This window comes from Candoia aspera, chromosome 5, assembly GCF_035149785.1.
Source record: "Candoia aspera isolate rCanAsp1 chromosome 5, rCanAsp1.hap2, whole genome shotgun sequence".
In the NCBI taxonomy this organism is placed as follows: domain Eukaryota; kingdom Metazoa; phylum Chordata; class Lepidosauria; order Squamata; family Boidae; genus Candoia; species Candoia aspera.
In genome coordinates this window covers 79,893,379-79,910,919 of record NC_086157.1, presented here as the reverse complement: position 1 = coordinate 79,910,919, position 17,541 = coordinate 79,893,379, and the positions used below count along the sequence as shown (strand labels likewise).

The 17,541-nt window shown below is 36.7% G+C and overlaps 1 protein-coding gene across 1 annotated transcript; it reads left to right on the top strand.

The window, feature by feature from the left end:
* The first annotated feature begins 2,031 nt into the window (after positions 1-2,031).
* Positions 2,032-9,190, top strand: ABHD10 (abhydrolase domain containing 10, depalmitoylase). Its single transcript, XM_063305560.1, has 5 exons — positions 2,032-2,192; positions 4,087-4,270; positions 5,443-5,554; positions 6,525-6,662; positions 8,549-9,190. Exons 1-5 carry the CDS (start codon positions 2,093-2,095, stop codon positions 8,882-8,884), a joined length of 870 nt encoding a protein of 289 aa, XP_063161630.1. The 5' UTR covers positions 2,032-2,092; the 3' UTR covers positions 8,885-9,190.
* The last annotated feature ends 8,351 nt before the right edge of the window (positions 9,191-17,541 follow it).

The following is a 17,541-nucleotide window of genomic DNA, read 5'->3' as shown; positions in this document are numbered from 1 at the left end:
TTTAGTGTCTGATTTCCCATTAATTTTCTGTAAACCTAATTGGTATAAAGTGCTAGAGATTCAATATTTAGCTTTTAATGCAATTACACAACGGGTAGCTCAGTCCTAAATAGCTACAATGATAGAAACAGTTGAATCACTTTAGATTGGTTGAATATGTGTTGCCCTCTGGTCTCATTTCAAGATTGGCTTTCATCAAACACATATTTATTACATTTAATAATAATTTATTAAATTTGTATGCCACCCAACTCCCAGCAACTCTGGGTGGTTTACAAATTTCTTTAAAAACAAAACACAAAAAACAGAAAAGAAACACAGATGGCAGAACAAAGCCAGATGGGTACAAAGAAAAAGAAAAAAAAGGCGTCAGTTATCCTCACCAAAGGACTGGGAAAAAAGCCACGTCTTCGGGGCCCTTTGAAATACCAATAAGATGGGGGCTGTTGGAATCTCAGGGGAACCTCATTACAGAGGGCAGGCATTGCTACAGAGAAGGTGCACTTCTGGGATTCCAATAGACAGCATTGTTTGAGGAACCCAGAGTGCACTGTCAAAGACTATTGAGTCCAAGGACAGCCTCTTGAGGAGGGGATGCACCATTGCCTCTTTCAGGGCTGGAGGCACCACCCCCTCCATCAGAGGCCGACACTACTGCATAGACCAACTGCGGGTCACCTCCTTGGCGCTTTCACAGCTCAGGAGAGACCCAGATCCAGTAGTAGGTGGCCAATCTGACAGTGTATAACTTGTGTGTGGTATTTTGAGTTCCTGCAACTGCTGAGCACCAAGACCTGGATATCTCCTAAAACTAATGCAATGTATTTAAGTCATCTAACATGTGGAGGCCTGTCAGTTCAATTCCTGATAGAGGGATTGAGCCCTATAGAATAACATGTGGCTACCTGTGACTGAAGAGTCCCAGTAAAGGATGTAACCACTTATGTGTTGCGTCCTGGTGGTAGAAGAATAGAGAAATCCCCTCCACAAAGAGGGGAAGGGGGTGAAAGTTATGCAAAAACCTTATACATGGGGGCATGACATAAAACAACCTCTGTATCTCTCTTCTCTGACATTTTAAGAGAAGGTGGACTGTATATATACTTAAATTATTCTTAAAAATAACCATGAAACAAGTTGGGTAGCACCTTTTCTGACATAACAAATTTTATTCAATCTCATGTGAGTTACAGCTCATTTCATTAGATGCATTGAGTGGCTTGACTATTGGATTTAAATTGGGGCAAAGTGAGGGGGGAAAGGGGAAGAAGGTAGCTCTGCAGATTCAGGTTACATGTGAGACACATTACAACTACCTTGTCAATAATTAATTGCAGTGTTTTAAAAATTCATTGTTCGTTGAGACTTCCTGAAATTTCTTGAAATGTTTGATGCATGTGAGTTCAGCAACCTCTCATTCAATGGAAAGTTTAAAGTCACTTCTGACTCTTCACAAATTTATTGGAGTCTATTGGAGAACGAATGAGATCTATTGGAGTGACAAAGGAAGCTGAAATGCTCTTAACAATTTGCTACTTGCTCCTTTTGACTTTTTGGTACTAACACAGCAAAATAATAATGTATGTATTTGTAGCACGTCTTCATATCATGTTTTCTATATTACATACGTTTTCAAAGCATCGGTCTACTGAAGCAACATATATCATGGTCTTTAGACTAGTTTTTTAAATCCAGCTCTCAAAGCACACTTCATCAGATAAACGTATAAATGCCGTTTCTTATACTCTGCTGTCAGTTTTACTGAAGAATAGGAAACAAAAAAAAAATCTAAAGTAACCAACCAGTAGAATTTCCAAAGAACAGACTTGTCAGTATAAATTTATAAATCTCCCACTTGGAATCTATATTGTATAACCATAGAGAAACCTAGCTTGTGTCTCTATGTATCTCATAGTTATACGCACGATAGAGACCAAAGCAATTTTCGTTGCTCTACAGCAAGAGCGGTACCCACTTGGCGCATACCTATACGTAATTGCCACTTCCTTTCCCTCCTCCTGCGCATGCTCTCTGGCTGGCAGAGCCGCCGAAGGAAAAGGCGTGTGCCAGTTTCGCCGTCGGGAGGAGTGATATGGCAGTGGCGGGCGTTGCGAGAATATTTTCGCGGGGGAAGCTAAAATGGGGTTCAGCTGTCGCCCATAGGACGGGCTCAGGCTTCCCTCAATTGCTGGGTAAGTGCGGAGTGGATGGGGCTAGTGGCCTGAACCGCTGTTCTTGAGATCCTGCTTCATCCTGCCGGCCGAATGGAGGAAAGGGCAGCCGTCGAGGAGACGCCTCCATTTACGCTAGTTTGTAACTAAGATAACAGGATACGATCGATGGCTGATTAAACCCTGAACGAAATTGCACGTCTCTTTTACATATATGTCATCCAATAGAAGAGAATATATGTCATCTTCCTTCGATCATGGTGGTCTCCAAAAATTTCACAAATAGTTTCTTTTTTTCCAAACACAGCTTGATTTACTAAGTTACACGTTCTTTCAGTCAAGTCTAAATTCTCTTTTAACCCGTTTCATTGTGTGGACACCGCAAATATTGAAAATGTTAAAGAGTGCTATTATATATATATATATATATGTATATATAGTTATATATATATATATAGTTAAATATAGTTATATATAGTTATATATATATATAAAAAAATAAAAAAAAGAAGCATGCTTATGTAGACATGCTGCCCAGATACATATGAAAGTGAAAGGTCCCCTGTGCAAGCACCCAGTCATGTCTGACCCTTTGGAGGGACGCTGCTTTTGCGACGTTTTCTTGGCAGTCTATAGTGGGGTGGTTTGCCATTGCCTTCCCCAGTTGTCACCTTTCCCAGCAAGCAAGCAAGCCAGCCCAGATACATAGATAATGCTAAACTACATTGTACAGTTATTGTAAGTCTGAGTCTTATCTGCACTATCTGGTCTATTTTACTGTTAACAGTAAAAATCAGTAATACATACATTTTGATTGATGTAAGCCTGTTTATTCAAACAAGTGCTTTCAGATGTATTTGACTGCAACATTCAGAATGGCCAGTTAGCGTGGCCACACTTGCTGGAAGTGATTGATTGATTGTAGTCTAACATTTCTGGAGGGAAGGCAGAAGGATGAAGTTGGAAAAGGCTATCATAAGTCACTATCAGTATCCTTTCCCCTGTGAGCCACTGCAAGGTAGGAAAAATGCTTTATGATTGCACTCTAAAACTCACAAATCATTGTTTCTTAATTTCTCGTCTGAAATTACAGTTCCATCCTTTGCATTTGCAATATAGCTTAGGTGTTAAAAATTAAAACACTGGTTTTGTAAGAATAGAATTTTGAATTCCTGTCTTTGCCTCAACCATTGAAATTAATGAATGTTTAAGTGTGTAAACTCTGAACTGTGCCTGTTTTTATGTAGACTAGTAAATCTGTAACCCATGTTCACTTATTCAGTAATACCTGTTTAATGTGAGTTCGTTAGCTTTTAGTCTTTGGCAGACCCCCAAACTTGATTAATTTTGTGATGTTAGGATGTGTGCCAAACCTGCTCTGACCTTTTTCTTTCATTGGTGAAAGGGAGGGTGCTGGTTAAGTGGCTTTAAAGCCCAAGAAAATAACATATTTTAAGGATTTTTTTTTTTTTAAATAAGTTTTTGTGGGCGTTTCACAAAAACATTTTAACTCAGGAAACATATTCATAAACACCTACTTGGTTTCAAGCCAGACATTGATAGATGACTTTCCTCCCACAAATATGCTATTTTTGAAAGGGTGAAACAGGTGGGAATTGTAAAACCACCCAGAGTTGCAGGAAATCAGGCAGCATATAAATTTAATAAATTATTATTATTATAAACCAGACCCTTCCCCTCAAATGTTCCCAGATCCAACTCTATCATCCCAAATTGTTTGGGATCCTAAACCACATCCCAAGCTTTGTGTAGTGATTCCCTATCTAAAGGTTGTCAAATTCAGCCTTAATATGTGAACCTGGTCGTTGTCAGTTTCTTGCTTACTTGCATAAAAAGTGTATTTTAGTACTGTCAGCCCCAAAATATGAGTGGTTTGCAAATATTTTTTGTTTAGGTTGCAGACAGAAATCATCACACAGTTTGCTTAACCGGTCTGATCAACCCAAACTAGCTTATAATAAGCTGAAAGGCAAGAATCCAGGAATTGTCTTCCTGCCAGGTATTTTTTCAAATATGAATGGTGAAAAGGCACTTGCACTAGAAGATTACTGCAAATCAGTTGGTCATGCTTTTGTAAGGTATGTTTTCAAAAAGCTTATTATTGATTAGTGGTACATAACTACTTATTTATATATGACTTTTTGTATTGTTCTTTTGTTGTTAAATTTATAAATCCCATTGTCTGTCTATCAGGTATCTTGGTGTTACGTATATATAAACTAATTGTACTACCAAGAAACACAAGCATGAAAACCACTCATTCAATTGGCAAGAAACTAAATAATATAGAATATTGCAGCCCCTCTAAAGTGGAACTGGCAAGCTTTCAGTGTTACCTGCTGTGTGAGTTTGTTTATCCAAACCTAGCTTCTCTGGAAAGTGTGACATATAACAGGTCTCTAGCATTGATAACAGTAAAGGATAGGTAGGATCAGCAAGGGCCTGGTTATCTGAGGGACCGTCTTTCTCCCATTGTTTCTGCCCAGTTAATACATTTGGACAGAGTGAGTGCACTCCAAGTCCTTTCTTTTAAATGTTGCCATTTTGTGGAACCTAGGAATCGTGTCTGTCACTGCCCCCACCCTCTGGAACAGCAGCCCCCAAAAGATAGGGATGGCACCCACTCTCCTGAGGTTCTGAAAATCCCTTGAAATCTGGCTTTGGTCCCAGGTCTGGAGTCAATATGTTTGGCATCAGGGAAGGGCTGTCACACTGTGTTTTAAGGCTGTTTTTAATCCAGGCTATTTTGTTTTGTCTGTTTTCATTGTTTTAATTTGGGTATTAGATTTTATGAGGTACAGTCTGTTGGAGTGGGCAGCTATAATAATCTAATGAAATGAATAATAATAAACAAATCTTGTGTATTTATTTATCAGTCTAGATAAATAGAGAGATAACTAGAGCCCTGACAAAACTAGCCAAGAGGTCAAGTGCCATACAATACCACCGTATGGAAATATTCAGCCAGTTAGGACTGGGACTGCCATAATAACATGTCCCCATATCAACCACATGTTCCAAGAGATAAAATGGTTGATAGTACTGAGAAGGATGCTGAAAGAATCATCAGACCTGCGCTTCAGTTGTAAATATAGACCAAGCATCAGGATGGTCAAGAGTTTCTGCTGCAAAATGTGTATGAACACAAATTATAACACTTCCATTTTGATAACTATTTGGTAGCTCTGTTGAGTGCTGCTTGTAAAACACTGCAACTTTATTTGGACTCCTTTTTTAATTAATTTTACAGGTTTGATTACAGAGGCTGTGGAAGTTCAGAAGGCAGTATTAAAGAGTGTACTTTAGGAAAGTGGCGGAAAGATGTGCTTTCAGTACTGGATGAACTCACAGAGGGACCACAGGTTGACTGTGTTTACTTTTAAACAAAGCATAATGTTTCCTCAACTTTTACTGTATCCCCTTTCTGTGGATAATAGGAGCTGAATATATCATTGCTGCTGTTTTAGAGAAGCAAGTATAAAGACTGTTCAGCCATCCATGTTTAAAAGAGAAAAGGTAGTTCAGAACATGCCTAGGCTTACCCATAGCACTTCTCAGGATTCCTTTAAATCAAAAGATGCCTTTACCGAAGCCTAGGAAGACACACATTCTTTAAGGAGTTGCTGACAGTGCAATGTAGGCACTTCCGTACAATCCAGATCATTTTGTCTCTCTCGAATCTGGATCACTGTGTAACCCTAGCAAATATAGTCTTGATTTTCAAAATACTTTGACAAAATTAGCTTTTGATTGATAATGTTTATTGTGTTACTGTTGTCACTTACGATACATCTCTAGAAAATCGCCTTTTAAATCAAACTGCTTTGAGGACACAGAAAAGTTGGGAACTATGCTAAATAATAAGTATCTCAGGAATACAAGTTCAGGTACCATTGTCCAGCTCCAGATGAACCAAGCATAGATGAATGAATTTCATGGTACTACACAGTTTTGCTCAAGTGAATAACAAATCATGGAGTCTTGAATTAATTTTAATTTTTTCATTACATTTCTCCTATGTAGTCACTAAGAGTCAAAAATGACTTGATGGCACATAATCAAAATCTTCTTAACTAAACAGTTCATATCTTCAGAATAAGCTAGGTTATTGGCTATAGTTTAATATATGGTGCTGTGATAAGGCATATATCAGCTTACTAAAAATAAAGTATTAGTAAAACACTGCATAAATATGGTTCCATGTTCAATGACATTTATATTTAATAGTCCTATCACTTATCTGATTATTTTGCTTTATTATTATACTGATGCATATAATATGTCTGTGAGCTATTTCTGTAACAAAAGAGATACTAATGTTTTTATATTAAGATTTTAGTTGGATCCAGTTTGGGTGGATGGTTGATGCTTCATGCTGCAATTGCCCGTCCAGAAAAAATAGCTGCACTAGTTGGAATAGCTGTTGCTGCAGACCATATTGTATCAACTTTTCAACAACTTCCTGTAGAGGTAAGGACCAATATCAGATTTGGTATTCAAATGCAAGTACCATCATGTATCTTGAGTGTACAATCCTAGTTAATGGAGCTGGAGTAGATAGTGTATGTCAGCTGGAGAAATGAACACTACTTGAGGATTAGGAAGAGTAATTGTCTTTCATTATATAAGGTATATGTGGTAATGTTTTCAGAAGGTTCCTTTTAAAATGCTTACTTGACTTAAGTAACTTAGGGTTATCATTACAAACTAAGCTGAGAATAGCTAGGCTAAGAACTGTTTCTTTGCCCTGCTTCAGGGTTCTACGAAATTTCATTTCATTTCAACTTATTTAAATTAACTTTTAGTAAAATATTCTTTGCTTTCCTGTTATATATGTTTCAGGTGAGGACCTAGAAGGATTGAATTGGTGTGAGGTCAATAAAGAATATAACCCATTTAATAAAAGATAAAATGTGATGATTAAAGCTTGTTTAAGGTTGCCTTTTCCTTGTTGGGAAATGTTGAGCAGAAAGAAGTACTGCCTGGCCACTGTGACCAGTTAATGGAACGTTTTGGTGATAAAGCCCTCCGATTCAATGTAATCTTGCTCTTCATGGGCACAATTTGATATAGTTCCTGGAGCAACACCCTGCAATATTATCTGAATTTTTTCAACAAGTAGACTCTAATGAAATGGAAAGGATTCTCTCTTATGTGAGTTCCACCATTTGTGGGCTCTATCCGTGCCCCTTCTGGCTCCTTTGACAAACCAGGGCAAAAGTTGGTTCCAGGTAACAGAACACTTCATTGGAGAAGGGATGTTTCTATGAGCCTTAAAAGAACAGTGGTGCCTCTTCTGAAGAAGCCATCCCTAGATCTGGCATTTTGGACAACTATCACCCAGTCTCCAACCATCTCTTTCTTGGGAAAGTTGTTGAGAAAGTGGAATGTGTCAGCTGCGGAGTGCTGTCAAGGAAGTTGATAATCTAAACTCATACCAGTTTGAATTTAGACCCAATCATTGGACAGTTCCATTTCTGTGTGCAATTCAAACTTTTTTTGTTTTTTTTACCTATAAGCTTGGCACTGACGTAGTTAAAGAACCACCTCCCCTGCTAAGAGGTGACCACTCAGTCATTAAGGGTGGACTTCTTGCCAACATGTTTTAATGCAAGTCCATGTGAGGTAGGTGAAGAGGGCCAGGGCTTGCAGGCAATTTTTATGTTTCAGCCCCCATATTGTGGATCACCCTTCCTCTCGAGATTAGCTTGGCACCCTCATTGTTGGCCTTCCAGAAACTCGTAAAAAACAGCTGATCTGGGGGACCTTTGGGGAACAAACGGTCACTGGCATAGTTACTGCTTTTATGGTTTGCATGTGTTTTTATTGGCTTTTATATTTTTATTGTGTTTTTCTTGCTGTAAACATCCAGGAGTAAATAAGCAACAAACATATAAATAAATTAGTCACTTGGTTGCAAGGAGATGATATTCATCCAGTTGTATATGGGTTTATGTATCATCTAATAGATTCTCCTAGAGTTAATATATACTTTATGCCAGCCAGAACCCTCCTCCAGAAATAGAAATTGATCAGTTATTCATGCCTAAGAAATATTCGGACTAAAGGATTTCATGCATTGTACGCAGGTATACTTTGAATATTGTTTGGAACTACAGTAGGTAGTGTAGATAATGTATTTTGTAAAAGGATTGTACATAGATTTTTTTCCCAAATGTGAGAATTTTGAGAACATTTTGTGGGTGCTTTTATAAAATGGTTGCTGGGGAGGCTAACCTCTGAGTCTGAAAGCACTGATTTACCAAAACACCACTGGCCATCCCCTCTAGAATGCCATTCCTGCACTTTTGCCTTTCTTTCCAGTACATCAACCTGACACATGTTTAACATCTTAGGCAAAAAAAGAAATAGAAGAAAAAGGTGAATGGAAACTCCCAACCAAACACAGTGAAGAAGGATTTTACTCTGTGCCATATGAACTCATCCAGGAAGCAGAAAATCACTGTGTGTTGAGCAGTCCACTCCCAATTAAGTGTCCTGTAAGACTGATTCATGGCCTAAAGGATGAAGATATCCCATGGCAGATTTCTATGAAAGTTGCAGAGAATATTGTCAGTGGAGATGTGGATGTTATTCTCCGCAAATCTGGCCAACATCGGATGAAAGAGAAAGATGATATCAGAGTTATTGTGTACACTGTGGAAGACTTAATTGAGCAGCTAAGTACTTAACGTGATTTGTGTTCTACATAAGTTTACATATGATTCAAGAAGAGAAAAAATCATTTCAAAAGGGTGACTGGTCAACTAGAACAAGCTGGAGCTTTAAAATTATTTCTTACATATTTTTTAACTTATTTTTTTCTGTAAAGACAGTTATTTCTTTAATGCTGCATTTGCACAAGTATTAAAATGTGAAGAAAATGCTATTGTTAAACCCATTTTACTACACACAGATCATCACTATCTTTATGCAATATGCATTTCTAATATTTTGTACCCTGGTATATTAATGCCAATAAATAATAGTGCTTTTTATCTTTGGGTGCAGTATGCCTTTTTTATCCTTTTTATACCTTAAATAAATATGAACTATAATGTTCTTCCATCTGTTTTGTGAAATGTTGTCTGTGCATATTAGAATTGTAGCTAAAATGCTCATGCATTACTTCTTGTGTATATGTATACATTTGGGTATTTTTTTAGCATTGGGGAGTATTGAAAACTAGAGGGAGATATACTTTCTGTTGAATTAATTTAAATAATTTATTTTTATTTCTATGTTCCTACTTTCTACCTGTACTCAAGACAGCTTAATTTGAAGTATTGGTTCTATTCAGGAGATAGAAACTTCTGAAACTATTTGGTTACACATATTTGCACCAAAGAAGTAACTTTAAATAATATAAATTTATTTCAAAACATTACACCCAAAGCATTACACCCAAATTACTTCTACAGAATTCAGTGAAGCTTTCTTCTAAGTATATTGCTGGCATAGTGTTGGACATGTTGCACCGATTAGTTGCAAAAACATCAAATTTTAGCTTAATAAAAACAAGCAAAAGCAGAAAAGGGTAACATTGATGTGTGGACCCTTACAGTATTAGTATTTGCAGTTTCAGAGATTTTTTATTATTAGTATTTAGGATTGCAGAAGATTTTAAGCTTTATCCTCCTGCATTCTGTGGTCCCACTTTGGAATGCCCTCACTTGGGGCGGGACTGACCTGGCCATTGCCAACAGTGCATTTCATGTCATAGAAGTTGAATTCAGAGTAAAACTAATTTATAAGTATGCCTTACTTGTAAATGGTCAAACTCAGTTTTGGACTATTTCTACTGGTAGTTCTAAAGTTTGTAATATGGATTATATGGATTATTAGGTAATTCATACATCGAGCTACCATACTATTATTTGGTAAGGATCCTTGGGCTTTCCAATGAACAGTCATTCTATGGGAATAAAGTTGATTTGTATGGAAACTTTTTGACCTATGTATTGCTTTAATTTTACATGATCATTCCTAGAAAACATTGTTTTGGGACTTTGATTGTTTTGATTGGGAATTGTTTTGGGAATGTGATTCAACTGTTTGAGAAAGAAAAAACTACATCTGCAGATGCTTAAATGACTAAAGAATAAAATAGGCACAACTTGTGTGGTATTTGCAGCTTTCTAGATCACAGTAGGCCATGAATGCACCACTGTGAAAGCAGTGGGCCTACGTTCATCATAATGAGTTTTGTTATACATTATTTATTATAACAACCCTGTTATCATTTTCTGAGTATAATTAGCAATGTCAGTTTAATGTGAATATGATGTCATGGGTAAAATCTATATATTCTAAACATATATTCCGAAACATATTTTACTGTTCCAGGATACAGTAACTTCACCATCCTTCACCAATCCATTATTATGGACTTTGTGAGGCAGGATTTGTTAGTTTAAATGTGCATAGCATAAAGTTAATCTATCTAGCATGTTGGAACTTCAATTCAAGTGTACTTTAATTGCCACTATCTACATATTCCTATCTGTTTTTTAATCTTGTTTTAATCACAGACATACAGGACAGTGATACATAAGCTGTTGTCTGAAATGTACAAAATACTATATTTAAATGTCTTAACCAAAGTAAATACAGATTAGGATTTTTAAAAAGTTTGAAAGCAATCCATTACATACATTTTGAAAGGAGTAAAACTATCCATACATTATGAACTGTAATGACAGGGTATTATCATTTTCCTCCCCACTGTAATATTTGCACGTTGTTTAGTATATTTAATAATAAAGAGATGCTAATCTAAATGGTACTTTTATATGTTCCAATGTAATACCTTAAGGTTCATCTAAAACAAACACTTTGTTTTCTTAATGCCACAAGATTTTCAGTTTATGGATCTTTTCTCTCCCAAACAGCATGTTAATCTTTCTTTGTAAGGCAAGTAATATTCTGGGATAGTATCTATGATGCTTAACATTTCAGTATTGCAGATGATCTCTCTGCCCTCACAATATAACACAAAAACTTGTACGTTCATCATAGGGGCATGCAGAAAATAACTCTCTACATACAGTTGTATAGTTTAGGCATCCCTGGTGAAACTATTTCCTTTAATCCTTACCATGCGTTGACATAAGCACTACATAGTTTAAATTTAAGAACATTTTTCTTTAAAGTTTTAATGTAATATTACTATTTATGTGCAAATGTTTACAGATTTAAAATAAGAAAATTGTGAGTATGGCAGGTGCAAAGTTTTGCACAAGCTTACAGTCAGTATTCTCAAACAGCTCCTTTGGCAGAAACAATGGCTTCCAAACGTTTCTGGAAGCTAGATAAGGTTTCCATTTTATACTTGACAGAATTATTTTACTCAGAAATACTGTTAAGTCTCCATACATGCATTGTATGGGTTCTTAGGTCAGTTCTAGCAGAGATTTTTCCTGGTTTGCCAACTACTGCCCCACAGTTAGTGAAGAAATTCAAGCTAAAAAGAGGTTGGATATTTCAGCAAGACAATTAATGCTCCAAAACTTAATTGACCATGAAGTATTTACAGGGGGAAAAGGGTTTGGAATGGCCTTCAGTGTCCAAACTTGAATATTACAGAAATAAAAAGGAAACAGCTCTTCTAGTTTATAGCAAAGCCCTAATAGCTCATTCTCAGGAAATCAATCAAACATAAGCAGAAAATGAGGGCAATATATGTGAAACAACTAGTGTTATACAGACCTAATTATTTCAGTATTTTGACCTTGGCTCAGTCTTGCTGTTAAGCAGTAAGTTCAAGCAGCAGAATCTAGAGCAAGTTATGTATTCTTTGTTATATATACAAACACACACACACACACATACATGCATATAATGCAAAAATGCCTAATGGCCAAGGAAGTTCCCTTTTGCTGAGTGGTCCAAAGAGCTGTCTTTTGCAATCTTGTTGCATGCATAATTACAACTGAATAAATGGCTCTAATCATTTCTGTACATCTCAACGCTGAGATGTATGAAGGTGACTAGGGGCATTTATTTGCTTATTTAACCAATCTCATATACTTCTCCAATTACAGACTGTGGGTAGCTCACACTGAAAAAATGTAAAAGTATACCAATAATAAAATACAGCTTTCTAGGATTAAAAAAAACAACAACCACTCTTTAAATCACAGCAACAGGATAAATACATAGCAGCTATCATATTTAAGAATCTACCCAGTGAAATCCTGGTGGGAGAGGATAGTGTTAATTGCTTTCCTAAATTAGGACAGAGAAAAGGCCATCCTGAGTTTGTTCTGTATGGCCAGGGCAGCTACTGGGGAGGTCTGCTTCTGAGCCCCACCTCTTCCACATCTCAGGGTGACAGGAACAGAAATATCACTTCCCAGATCAGACAAACAGGATGAACAGTCTCTATCCAGAATACACAATCCCAAAGATAACAAGAATCCAAACTAAAAGGGATTTTATGCTTATCAGCAATACTTTGACTTGTACTTAAAACTTATTGGCAACAAATGCAACACCTGCAATACAGGTCATGTTTTGATAAATGATTCTTACTTATCAAGTAGCTGCATTTAGAATCAATTGTAGTTTCTGAAGAATTCAAAGTCAGCCCTAAGTGGAGCACATTATTGTTCCCTCCTTGGCAGCTGAAAGAAGCCAGGGGGAACAGGGACCCATCCCATCAGAAGCTGAGTTCATACTACCAGGATCACTGTCAACTTCTCAGATTTCAAAGGTTCAAAAGAATCCCAGATGCAAGATGTTGGGCCAGATTGTGATGTGTCTAGCTCTAAGTGAATATGAACAAATTTTTATTCTCAAAAGCTCTTGCAAGCAGGTTATAGTACCCTGCATAAACTTCTTGCTCATTCCTCAACAATGACTGGGTCACCTTAAATAGTGCCACAAGACAACATTACATGGACTCAATAAGAATAGGGAAGTACTGAGCTTCACAGTCCTTATCACCATAGTGTAGGTTCAAATCTGGGCTTGTACCTGTGGTCACATTCAGTCATTGGTAAATAGGTATCTCTTATGTTGGTTGCCAGAACTCCTCTGTGAGATATCCTGAATCTATGGCCAGAGAGAGGCCACTTGGGTAATCTTGCTAGCACCCTTGCCTATTCTGTGTTCCAGAGATCAACAGGCACACATAGCCAGTGATGCCATCAGATCACTAGGAAATTCCCCAAGCACCACTGGAAACCAATGGATGCATAACATGCCCAGGGCAGACCATTTTAATCAATTCATCCCCTTGTCAAGTTTAGAAACTGCAGTGAGCCTCAGAGCAATCAGGAAGAAATCAGAGCATATCAAATTACTAACACAAATGTCCTCCACTTTCAGATCTTAAACCAACTGCTCTGAGATTGGTTCTTTTAAGAGTCCAGCAACTTCAATTTAAATAAAGATGAGTGTGGCTTCATCTTCAGGTTGGAATGGCAAAATGCTGAGTCACCCTTTGCTTCTTTTTCCCTCTGAGCTGTTGAAAACAATATTTTACATTAATTAGAAATAACTGAAAAGCAAAAATGGTAACTGAACTGTTTACTATTAAGTTTGGAAACTTAGAGTGATAATGTGCCTTAAAACATAAGAAACAATCCTTTTCTTTCTGTTCAATCTTGCTTTGGCTGTAATGTTTGAAGAAGTTGTTTCAGACCCAGCGAATGTAGCTTTCTGTTGAAGAAATACTTATTCCTTCTCAGGATCTAGTTGCTTTGGCTAACCATCTATCAGAAAATCAGTTGGAAATGTTAAGTGAGTGATCTTGACTCCAGAGACACCTTCTGAAATACACTCAGGTTGAATTTTTATCAGCAGGAAACTGTCACATTGTATTTTAAAAGTGAAAGTGTTAGAAAATAGTAGGCTTTGCAGAAAAAAAAAAGGTGGGGGGGACACCTTAGAAACAATATTGGAATCAGATGAAAGAATTCAAGCCTCAGACACAACAGACATAGCTTAAAAACAATAGCTGACAGCCTGCTAAGATGAATTGGGTCATACAAAGCCTAGTATATCATAAATGTGTCAGTGTCTTAAACTTTCCTTATATGGAATGTGGGCAGTCGCTTGTTGTCATGGAAAAGGGTTTAGATTGGACTGTGGAGACATTCTGGATGCAGCTGTTCAAGTTCAATCAAGGCTTAAATCTTGTTGTGCCAGACATCTGAACATGACATTTTGCATTTATCCAGACAAGCACTACTTTGGAATATGGAAAGGGAAAAACTACAAAAATATGGTATTTTTGAACTGTCTTCAAGGGTTGTTAGAAAGCATAAAAAAATTAAATCATATTTATGTCACTGTCAGACAATGGAGTATAACACCCTGGAAGCATCAAACTGGCTCAAGCCAAGAGTTCAAAAGTGAAAAATGCTTTGGGCAGTTCCCTTGTTGCAATACCCCAAAGAGGTTTTTCACAGTGATCTCTACATGCAGACATAACACGGACTATTTTTACAGTAGATTCCCTTAAGCACAAAGAATTCCTTAAGTTCACACATAGAAGCTACCAACCCAAAAACAGGGAAGGGTGATCGATCAGAGAGAGAGAATGTAACATCAATCTCTTTCTCTCCCAACAGCTGCACTCTAAAATGGGTGAGATTATGCATATATTGGTGTGGGATTATATTATATTATATTATATTATATTATATTATATTATATTATATTATATTATATTATATTATATTATATTATATTATATTATATTATATTATATTATATTATATTATATTATGGAAACGTAAGGCTTAGAATTTATTCTAAGTTGGTATTCATTCATTCATTCATTCATTCATTCATTTGAATTTATTAGCCACCCAACTCCAATGGACTCTGGTATGTGGTATAGCTTGCTAATTGCTATATGGTGCATTATTTCCTTATTTTACTTTCTTCAAATACTTATTTTTGTGACGTTCTCTCTAAAAAGAAATAAATTTATTTCTGCTCTCTAATGAACACTAACTATTCCATACACTGAAGCAGGTAGAAACCAAAGCCCATCAGGTCCAACAGTCAGCTTCTAACCTGAAGCATCCTGTCTGCTATGTGACTTATCCACGGAATATTTTGGTCCTCAGCAATCATTCTGCGACTGAGAAGGGGTGTATTTTTAGAGTTTAACCTAACATATCTCTGAATGTGGCCACTAGATGTTGGATTCTTTTGGGCTCACTGAAATACTAAGAATATTAAAGATTTGTTAGAGGCTCAGGTTTTTAATAAAATCTGGGTTATCAGTCAGTCTGTTACTTGTGCTGTCTCCATATGTCTACTAAACAGAAAACACTGTCCCATGGGAACAGTTCTCAATGGCTGGCTTTGGTTATATACTACAGGAAGAAAAAGTAATGACAAAATAATAGCAATTTATTATTAAAGAATCCCTTAAACCATGTCCATACATACTGAATGCCATTTTGAATAAACCAGTACGATCACTTGGGTTCAATTTTTATTCACATATATTAAAACATAGGTTGAAAGACCGTGATCAGTATATGCATGTTCTTTTTAAAAAAAAACAACAAACACCTGTACATATCTATTGCATGTGGCCAGACAGAATAGATGCACAATATTTAGCTGATTCTAACAACCTTCCATCTGCAAATAGATAGCTTCTAGCTTCGACAGCTGTTATCATGGAAGCGATAAAGGAATTCAAAGGAAGAGCTATATACTAAAATCTTATTTCTGTTGTTGTTTCTAATTCTGATTATGAATCACTAAATATTGTTTCAATGTTTTCTATTCTAGAATAATAAAAGTCAAGCTATTTGACCTTATTCATTGGAAATTTTAATTCACAAAAATCACTTTTCTCAGGTACGATTTGTTTAATACCCACAGCATATTGCATACAGAGAGACATCCTCTAAGAGAAGTCGATTTCAGCCTTTACAAAATAAAAATAAATCAGTGCACAATACAGAAGGCTGACAGGAAAATGAGGTCACCTACTGAATTTTTCATGTATTCAAGCCCAGGAGAATCTGAGAATTATATAAAGCACTGAGCTCATTATTTGCATCAGAATTCAATAACAAGAAAAAAATAGTGTGGGAAGGAAGGTTGACTGTGCAAATGTCCAAAGCAGCATGATGGAATCTGCTCTTTTTTGTAGGAGGTACTGCAAAGAATTCACATTGAAATTAAAAGGTGTTCTGTGGTAAATATTTATTCAGATATAAGCTTCCTAATATTCAACTGTTTCTAGCTTTTCAGCCTTAATAGTTTGTGTTTAGTGTTTTAATAAGGATGGGTCCTGAAAATTTCAGCATTCTCATGTAGTTTCATTGATGCTGAACTATACCACTTGACTGCCTGCAAGTAATTGAATGCTGTGTTGTTCTTAATAAGCAAATGGACGATGGTATGGCTTTTTTCAGGACTGGCCCAAGAGACTTTACTGTCATGGATAGAACAGTAAATTATACCCTGGACAAATGAATGTTTCCCCTGTGCTGGAGGAAAAAGTCTTCAGATATGCAAAAACTAGCATAAAAAGTATTCTTTCTGTATGCTTGTTTTGTAAAAGGGATATTCAAAACAAATTTAATTCTGAAATCGTGCAGACCAAAACAATTTTCATATGTAGGCTACATCATCCCTGAAAAAAACATGAGCTTTTCCAAGAAAGTCTTGACTTAATGTCATGAAAGCAAAGGAGAACTGCAGCTATGAACCACATCGTCATGGCCCATCACAGTGACCTGTACACACAGCTTGCCTTACCATTAGGTAGAATAACAACCAACCTCAAAAAGTTAATATTTTTAGGAGTTTAACTTTCTTTCCAAATAAATACAATCAGTGTTAATAAAAGTGGTTAGACTCATTTGTTATATATCAACTGAGGCTTGCATGGTATAATTTACTGTTCTATCCAAGCAGCAAAGCCTCTTGGGCCAGTCCTGAAAAAAACCATACTATCATCCATTTGCTTATTAAGTACAGCTCAGCAAATAACAGCTCTGTTTTGGCATGGATTTGGAAAGTTATAATGCTTCAGAATTTGAAGCTGCCTGCTCTGCATTGCACGTCTGTTGGCTTGGGATGGGATGCTGAAGAATCTAGTTCTTTCCTGACCTATTCCTTATGAACGGAGTATTTATTTTCTCTTTTTCTGCATATCTTTTCACAACTATGGGATGCCACCCCACTCACCCTCCACATTTCTAGATTTTAGGTCATTACCGTAGGTGCAGGATTGTCTTTAGTTTAAATAAAATGCCATTGTTGTCTGTGATCCTGAAGAGTATTTTAAACAGCTATCTTCTTGGGCGCTATGACAACGGCTGCAGCATAAGAGCACTGCACAGAATAACAGTCTGACAGCAGCGGA